This window comes from Poecilia latipinna, unplaced genomic scaffold, assembly GCF_001443285.1.
Source record: "Poecilia latipinna isolate Pla-1442-1.1 unplaced genomic scaffold, P_latipinna-1.0 Scaffold1154, whole genome shotgun sequence".
NCBI classification, from domain to species: domain Eukaryota; kingdom Metazoa; phylum Chordata; class Actinopteri; order Cyprinodontiformes; family Poeciliidae; genus Poecilia; species Poecilia latipinna.
Genome location: NW_015113770.1, coordinates 1 through 8945, shown reverse-complemented (window position 1 = coordinate 8945; position 8945 = coordinate 1). Strand labels below are relative to the sequence as shown.

General features: G+C 38.3%; 1 protein-coding gene across 1 annotated transcript; it reads left to right on the top strand.

Moving 5' to 3' along the window:
- The first annotated feature begins 287 nt into the window (after positions 1 to 287).
- Positions 288 to 2933, top strand: otud1 (OTU deubiquitinase 1). The gene has a single exon (XM_015053024.1). It carries the CDS (start codon positions 561 to 563, stop codon positions 1779 to 1781), a length of 1221 nt encoding a protein of 406 aa, XP_014908510.1. The 5' UTR covers positions 288 to 560; the 3' UTR covers positions 1782 to 2933.
- The last annotated feature ends 6012 nt before the right edge of the window (positions 2934 to 8945 follow it).

The following is an 8945-nucleotide window of genomic DNA, read 5'->3' as shown; positions in this document are numbered from 1 at the left end:
TTCTTTATAACTTACGGCTTAAAATCACCAACTGACAGCTGGACGTTCTCCTTTATTAGTTTCTAATAATTGTGACAGTTTGTCCAGGCTCTGAAGCAACAAGACAGTTTTCTGTGTGTTTATCTGCTGGCATGTTTGACTGTAGTTATCTTGTTCTATGTCACAAATCATGATTGGTTTTTTTATATTATAAAGTATTTAGAAGCTGGCTTGAAAAAGACATCGACACTTTTGTTTAATGTAATTTTATCTTGAAAATCTCGAAGGGAAGTCTATGTGATTTAATCCTGCCTGACTGTTTAACCAGAAGGGTCCAGCTGCAGTTTCAACTCTAAAATTAGGGAGGCACCCTGTCTGCAAATGACGCAAAGAGCCCGAACTGGAGCGTGTCGTCGTCTCTGCGTGTTGCTGATAAGGGGGCTGGGGGCCATGGAGACGTTCCCAACAGCTCCCCGCTGTTGTTACCGATGACACGGGTCTTAATATATTTTTAGCCGCTGTTGTCATGTTTTCGTAACGGCACGGCCGCTTCGCCCGCTATAAAGGACTGCGTTTCAAACATGCAGCTGTACAACAGCGTTCTCACACACTACCCGAGGGCGTCCAGGTCCAGGAAAGTTACTGTCAATCTGTCTCCGGCGTCCGAACACTCCAACGCGGCGACGCAAAGTTCCTCTGAGGTCGACGGACAACTTCGACTGCGCACAACTTCAGCGACTAAGGGCAGTGAGACAAACATGCCAGCATTTTCCTGCTACGAAGCCTCTCCGGTGAGGCCAGTTCACTTTACATCGACGGCTGAGATAATAATCCGTAGACCTGATGGAGTGGAAAGGTCTGTACCGGTTCACATTATCAAGAAGCCCAAGAACAAGTCGCAAAGAGGTGAAAATGAGCTCTGCAATGACTGTGATTCAGATATAATGGTGGAGATGGTTAATCATCTGGGCAACGGAACTGATGAGATGTTTCCTGGGAATCATGTTTTTAGGAGCAGCAATATCAATGGGACGATGAGGAATTCATACGAGGATGAAACTTCTTCCCAGACATCTTCTAGAAGGAATGGATTTGCTTCAGTGGATATTGAGGAACTTTCTCCCATGGGGTCATCACGTAAAGAGGAGAAGGCCTTTGAGCTCAGTGTCCTCCAGGAGTCTCCACCGCAGAGATGCCAAGAAACAGGGGACATCAACGATAAGGTCACCAGGTATCTGGCTGAGGTGGAGAGGCAGAACAAGTACCTCCAGGAGAGACACAAGTACAGGTACCACATCATTCCAGATGGTAACTGCCTGTACAGAGCTGTGTGCAAAGCCACATACGGAGACCAAGCAAGGCATGGGGAGCTGCGGGAGCAGACCGTGCACCACATCGCCGACCACCTGGACGAGTTCATACCCATCATTGAGGGGGACGTTGGAGAGTTCTTGATCAACGCGGCGCAGGATGGTGCCTGGGCTGGGTATCCAGAGCTCCTAGCCATGAGTCAAATGCTGAATGTCAACATCCACCTTACGACTGGTGGCAGCCTGGAGAGTTCCACTGTTTCCACCATGGTGCACTATCTTGGGGAGGAGGACCCCTCCAAACTGGCAATCTGGCTTAGCTGGCTCAGCAATGGTCACTACGATGTCGTATTGGACAAGCGTCTCCCCAACCCAGAGTATGAGGACTGGTGTCGACAATCACAGATGCAGAGGAAGAGGGACGAGGAGCTGGCAAAATCTATGGCAGCCTCGCTGTCTAAGATGTACCTAGAACAAAATGGTTGTGTTTGAAATAAAGTTTGTATGACGGAGGACATATTTTCTTACAGAATGACCGATGGAGACTCTTCTGATGACTTTCTTCCTGCTTTAAATTATTTTTTATAAGATTTCTATGTGTGAAACAAAGTGCGGTGCACAGACTTGAGTTTTTCTACATACCAGAACGTCCAGATTGGAGTTTGAAAGGATGTATGCTTGTTTTTTTTTTGGTTTTTTTTGGATGATTTTAGTTATGTTGACATCAGTGATGCTTTGAGTTTCAGTATTTTTGCAGTGTACAACATTTATTTGCCTTTTTCTTGGCCGACCATTTATACTTTTGACATCATTTCTGCAACAGTTCACACATTTTTAACAGGGCTCCAATGCAGTCTGGAATTTGTACAAAAAGCACTTAGAAAACTGTTGGATTTCTGACTTTTCCTTTTCTATCTTCTGAGGATAAAGGTCTAAAAATGCCCCCCCAAAATTGAAGTGTTTTTATGTCTAAATGGCTTGCTTTGTCTTTGGTTCATTACAACTACATTTTAATGTTACCCATTATTATGTTTGGTTTTTGACTCACTGACTGAATGTATCTCAAACCCCCACAAAGAACCATTTCACTACTTTTTAGGTTTCAGGCAACTGTAAAGTGGATGATTTTGACCAACCCTAATAAACTTGAAAAAAGTTCTCCATCTAATATAAAGAGCCCACATTTTATGAGAGATCCTCCAATCTTTATTTGTGAAATCAATTATAGATTTTAAGATGGAGCTGATCCCAGTTAGTCCAGACACACAAAAAAGTAGTGAAACCTTGCATTCCAAAAAATAAAGCCAGTTTAATTTTCATGACTTGCAAAACCTACAACTGACAACTATTTAACCCATTTCAACATTAGTGTTTTATATTCAAATGTCCAAAATGTAACTAAAGACTGCTGAAAAAAACTGTCAATTTGAACTGGGAAATGTACGGAATTTTGTTTTGAAATGTGTAAGAACCCAGTTTGAAATGCAGTGAATTTTAGATTGCATTTTCTTACGTATGTACAGTATGTTATTTTTTTTATCTTTGTATTTAAAAAAAAATCTGTTTTCTCTCTTTTGCACAACAGTTCCAACTAGGCGTAAGTTGGTTATTGGATTCTCACCACGTTTTATCCGCAGTAGCACAGCATTAACGAAAAGTATAACATGTTCTAACTGGTTTTCTTTAGATCATTAAAACTTTCCTACTGCTGCTGAAGTAATATATTACTACAGATATAACTGTTTATCTTTTTTTTTTATCTTAATGCATTGGCATATACAAAGATATAAATTGTGCCAACTTAGTTTTGCGGCAGTTTTAAAGCAAACATGTAGTACCGTAAGAGTGACGGGTGGATTCTCTCTTTTTGTTTTAAATCATGTTTCTTTCTTTTTTTCTAAGCACGTAAAAGGTGTATTTTTTTTTCAGACAGCTGACGAGCAGCAGCATGTGGGGGAGGGATATCGGTAGAGAGTCTATGTTCCACACAACTGGAGAAAATTCCAGTCACTGGCACTTTATCTGGCTTGTCAATAAAACAACCATAAATTGTAGGCACATAATACAGTACGTTTTAGAATTTGTGAAACCAGAATTGCTTCACACCGTTATTCAGTCCATGCCTACTCCCACCACACTTAAGTTTTGGTGTATTGATGATCTTGAGTTATTTCTATAAATTTCATGGATTTGTTTTTATTTTTTGGATTGTTTCTGAATAAAATATAAAAAATAGATTTCATTTTCCTGCTTTTTTTATCTACAAATGAAAATTTCTTTTTTTGTTTTTGTTTTCTAATGTACTGTTGCTAATTTTATCTGAATGGCTTTGTAGTACAAAGACTTGACTCCATTTGAAAGGTGTCACAATGATCCGACAGCCAATTATTCAGGTCCAACTGCAGAACTTGGCATAAAAACAAAATTAAAACCATGAGTTTGCTTCCACATCAGTTAGGTGCTAGGTTCGTGTTGGTCTGTCACATAAAATCCGATTAAAATACATTTTTTGGCTGTAACGTGACAAAGTTTAGAGATGTGAATATTTGTGCATCACACAGTACATGACACATCTATGGATTTATAAACAGAAATAGATGGAGGTAGCAACCTTTATCATGTTAGAAAATGATCTTCACTAGTAATCTGTATCTATGAATCTTATGACCAAGTAAGGATTTTAAAAGCAAAGTCTGCAGGAGAACAACTTTCAAAACCAAAAAATACCTTAGTCTTACTGCAACACATTCCAATCTATTTTTATAAGGTTCCTGGAAATGTTTCCGAAATACCTCCATCATGGTTTGTTTCAGTAAATTATTTGGAGTACAGGAAATGACCCTTGATTTTTTTTTTTGTTGCATCCAAGAAAAACTGCCACAATGCCAGGAAAAAGAAAAGAAAAAAAAACAGTTTGACTTTGCTTCCACTAGATGGCATTCTAAACTCTAATATTTCCAAAATTACTTTAATGTTATGCAGTATTTTTTTTTTCTTTTTGTTCAAATGTAGGGATACTCAGGGCTTCTTTATTAACTCAGCGGACAAAGCACAAGTCATAGTAAAATGTTGTATATTTTTGAAGTGTGCATTTAGGCACGTCATATTACGATTTTCATTTTAGTTTAAAAATTTAACTTCTTTCTGAAACAACCTAACAATAACATAAAAATGCCATGTTTTCTGATGTGTGCTTCAACTGCTGCTTAGTTAACTATATTTTGTTACTAATGTTATATTCTTTTACCTGAAACCTTTACAATAGTGACGTAACGATGCAGTCACAGAGGCACATAGAAGAAAGTTTTAATCTTCTCTTTAATGCGGGAAGAGGAATGGGCTCCTCTGGCGCCTGGGTTTTCTCCTACGGATCATAAACAAGCAGGCAGGCTGAGCAGAGCAGAGAAGAGAAGAGCAGAGAAGAGGACACCGGACTCCTTCTCTGCAGTGGGCTACTGTGCTGGCTCTGAATTAGCGCACACAGAGAAAGAAAGCCACCAACGGACACTGACGCTCTTCTGTCGCGCGTGGTGCGCCTGTGAAGGATCCCCACGCGCCAGAACTCACGGTCCACCTCGACACTGGGGAAGTTTACGGAGCGGATTCAGAGGAACAAACAGCCGACATGTCGGGACACCGGGTGCAGTTCGCGGACCTTCCTCCGAGTGAGCACAAAGGAAGCCCCAAATTTGCCAGTAAGAAAAAAAAATATATATATTTTGATAAAGTACGTTTTATTCCATTACCAGTATTAAATGAAACCGTTGAAACAACTAATTAGCTCTGAAACAGCTGTGCTGTACTTTAACATTGCTAGTTAACTTTATAGCACATTTTTGCCTAAAAAGCCCAAACTTTCCTATTAGTCATGTTAAAAATTCTGCATTTTAAAGGGTCGTTTTGTTCTTAAAACTAATATTTTTTTTAGCCAACATTACTTTCACTAAATTGTGATAGGCATACACTGCAATAACAACATGAGGGATTTGTGTTAATTTACTGGCAACCAGTGGCTGTTTTTATCAGTTTTTAGTGCCCTTCTTTCCTCATCTCTCATTTTGGAAAATGCATTGTGTCCTTATCAGAACCATTAGGAATAAATAGCTCCTCTTAGTCAGATATTTGACATCTACAAGTTTATTTAAAACACTACAGTGGCTTATGTGATAGTCTGATCTGAATGAATTATATCCATTTGCTTACAAAAACCCCCACTGTTATTGCTATGTATACCCTACCTTGATGTGGGTGACTGTGGCTCAGTGGGTAGAGTAGTTCTCTTACAATCGGAAGCGTGTAGGTTTGATTCCAGCCTCCACATGTCATTGTTCCCCGGGGCAAGACACTTAACCCCAAGTAATCTACATTTCAGTGTATAAATATGTGTGTATTTCTGAGTGTGATTGGCTGAATGTGACTCTTGTGTAAATTTTAACGTGGTTTGATTTTTATATACAGCTTTGAAACAATATACACCAACAAAGTTAAATAAATAATTGTCCTTTCTACAAAATAAACATTGAACATTTAAAATGTATATATATCTACAATGTTGGTGAGTTTGTTTCAAGTTAAGTCACAATTCTTCAGCATGTACACAGGCATGATTGACAATTCTAAGACCTTCCTCCTGGCTCTGATTGGTTGTTTCTGACGCCAGTGTAATTTGGTATTTTTGCAGGTGGCAGTAGTAGCCCTGGGAGAAGGGAGAGAGTTTTATTTTTTCACAGATACATGTTTCATATTATAATGTCACAACATAATGACAGTTTTAAAAAAAATACATAATATATATTTTATTACAGTATATATTGTGAGATAATTTACTGTGAACAGAAATACATTCTCAATTGTAATATGACGTGGGAAGAACAGTTTCCAGTAAATTTATTGTATATACGTACCTCAGTTGGTTTTTACAGTGTGAACATCGCTAGTGATCCTTTGAGCATGGGCATCACTGGGATTATTCCATGTGCTTCCCTTTTAATACACTCATCTGAGGTGGCAGTTTGACCTTTCGATGATGCTGCAAACTTTTTTCCTCCCTGGTCAGACCCGCCTATCATGAAGTCGAGTGGTTCTCATGCCTGATCTTAAGCTGACGCTGACCTTGTAGAGCATTTAGGGATGACCTGACTATAGCCGCCATCTTTTGAGTATCAACAAAGTCAGACCATAGTATATCAACAATAGAAGATTAAAGATGGAGTACAAATATGGTTTGTTCTCTGTGATATTAGATGCGACCCATCTATGCTTTTCTTTGTAGCTGCGTACTGCAGCATAGGGACTATGGCAGAGAAACTGAGCCCATCTCCATAGTGACAGGTTGAGTGACAGAACAAGTGAGTTAGGACATGGTTGGAAAATTGCCTGTTTACTGCAAATCGCTTGAGGAGTGCATCTGTAGTCCTTTGTGGGTAGGTCTCTTTTTAGTTGTGATACACTAGAAGCATTTGTGACAATTTATCACCACTTCATATACAGTTTTTTTTTTTTTAAGTCATTAGGTCATTCATTTTGACTGCAGAGGGTAGAAGTGCTGATGCTGTGTGCAGGTTGAACTCAGATTGCATGTGGGCCATGTGGGGTTGATGTGTGCGAGGACACAACAGCAGATTCAGCAACAAACTACACATTCTGACTCAGCCGATCCATTTTTCTGCCGCTTTGTGGCAGGTGACATGGGGTCGAATTTCACTGTCTTCATTTTCTTCTGTTCTGATGCACATGCTCATACAACATATGATCACACGAATAACGGTAATGCACCCGCTTCACAATTCATTGTTCTAGTCTGCTTTTTGGAGTATGTTACCCTGATTTGAACATTACTGAAGATGCTTTGCTTAAGAAATTATCAGTCTGTACTGATTTATGATATTTTCAAAGTCTCTCTAAGACAAGATACATAACTTCGGCGCAAGATAATGAAAACGTAGAACTGTAAATAAATAGATTTTTATTTGTTTACGTTGTTGAAAAATCTTTACTTTTTTGATGACTGCCTAGTACACAAGCAATAAACTTGATTGCATGTTGTCACCTTTAGTCCCTGCATGATAGTTTCAGAAATATGGTAAAATGTGTGTTGGAAACATAAACACAGAGTACACTTATGTACCATCTCTTTAAAGCAGATGGTGTTTGTGTCTACATTAATCTTCAGAAGCTGAGATGAGATTCTGGCAGTGCATCTTATAATTCTCTGTGAAAACAAATCAAACAGATATGAAGGTGAGGATGAAGCTTTATGTTTCTCGGACATATTCTGCTATTGATGGATCATTCACTGTTTTTCATTTTAGCTGCTGGTGATTTAGGTACAGTGTGAAATAGCAAAATCTGGTAGGATGATTGCATCTGATAACCATTTGAGGTGATCCGTCTGGACTTTGCAAGCTGTTGAAAATGCTAAACAGCTGTTTTTACTCTTAATTAAAGACATGTCCCTGAAGGGTTCCTTAAGTTCCCCTAGAGAGCAAAAAAAAGCATTAAGCGTGGACAGCATGCTGTTGTACTTCCTGTTTTAATTAGCCGCATTCCAGTGGTTTTCTTAGAAAAGGTAAAAAAAGAGAAAGTGAAGTAGTGGAAAGAATAAAACCCACTACATTTCCCCTGATGCTTAAGAAAAGTTTGAGGTGGTTTTAAGGTGTTTTAAATAGGATTTTAGGGGGATAGAAATAGCAAAGGATCTCCAAATTAAGATTTTATGTTCCAAATGCCAATGAGCGTCACTTAAGTTTCGGCATACTAATTTCCAATCTAATAGTACAATAACTAAGTTAATACTACAAGTTAAGAAAGAAAAACATGTGCTTTGTATACACCTGGAAACCTCATAGGTTTAAAACGCAGTAAAGGAGAAAAAACTGTATTCTATTAGTATAACATGGTCTAGATCGCAACTACCCTCTTCAGTAAATTCAAGCCTAGCTCATGCTGAGTATGCTATTTGTGTAAAGCATCAGCATGACATTTTTTGACATAAAATCAAAGCATAGTAAAAATCTCTAATACAGTCAGTTTAAATTGCTTTGACTGCAACCCCGGTTCAATTCTGTGGGTGGGATAAGGACATCCCTAAAAATATCTTGAATTGTTTGACCTGGTAAGAAAGGAAATGACACCAGTGAGTAACTGTTCCCTTTCTGCTCAAAGTAATTTCACATGACTGTGTCATCATATCTCAGATATCCCGTATGTTTCTTAAAAAGAAGTGCTATGAATTCCCCTCTTTCAACAGTGGTCATTTCACTCCTTAGTGTCCCTGTTTGTACAATGGTTTCTTTTTTGAGGGGAATTTCTCTCCTATCTGTTTTTTTTTCAGCTTTGATTCTCCAAAAACATAGTTGACTTAGTAATAAATCAGTAACATATTGAATTATTCTAATAGTTATTTTTAAAAATACACTTTAAAGCTTAGAAGTTTACAAAAGTGGACATATTTTTTCTGACTGTCATTTAATTCACGGCATATTCAAAAGTGTATATTATCTCAGAAAAAGAAAACAACATTATGTACTACACCCTGGCTTGTGACATTTTGTGCTGTCATCAAGTGTGAGGAAGGCAAGTCTGAATAAAGGTCTTATTTGAGAAATGAAGATAAACATTGGGAGGGAAGTTTATTATTTTATATATATATATATA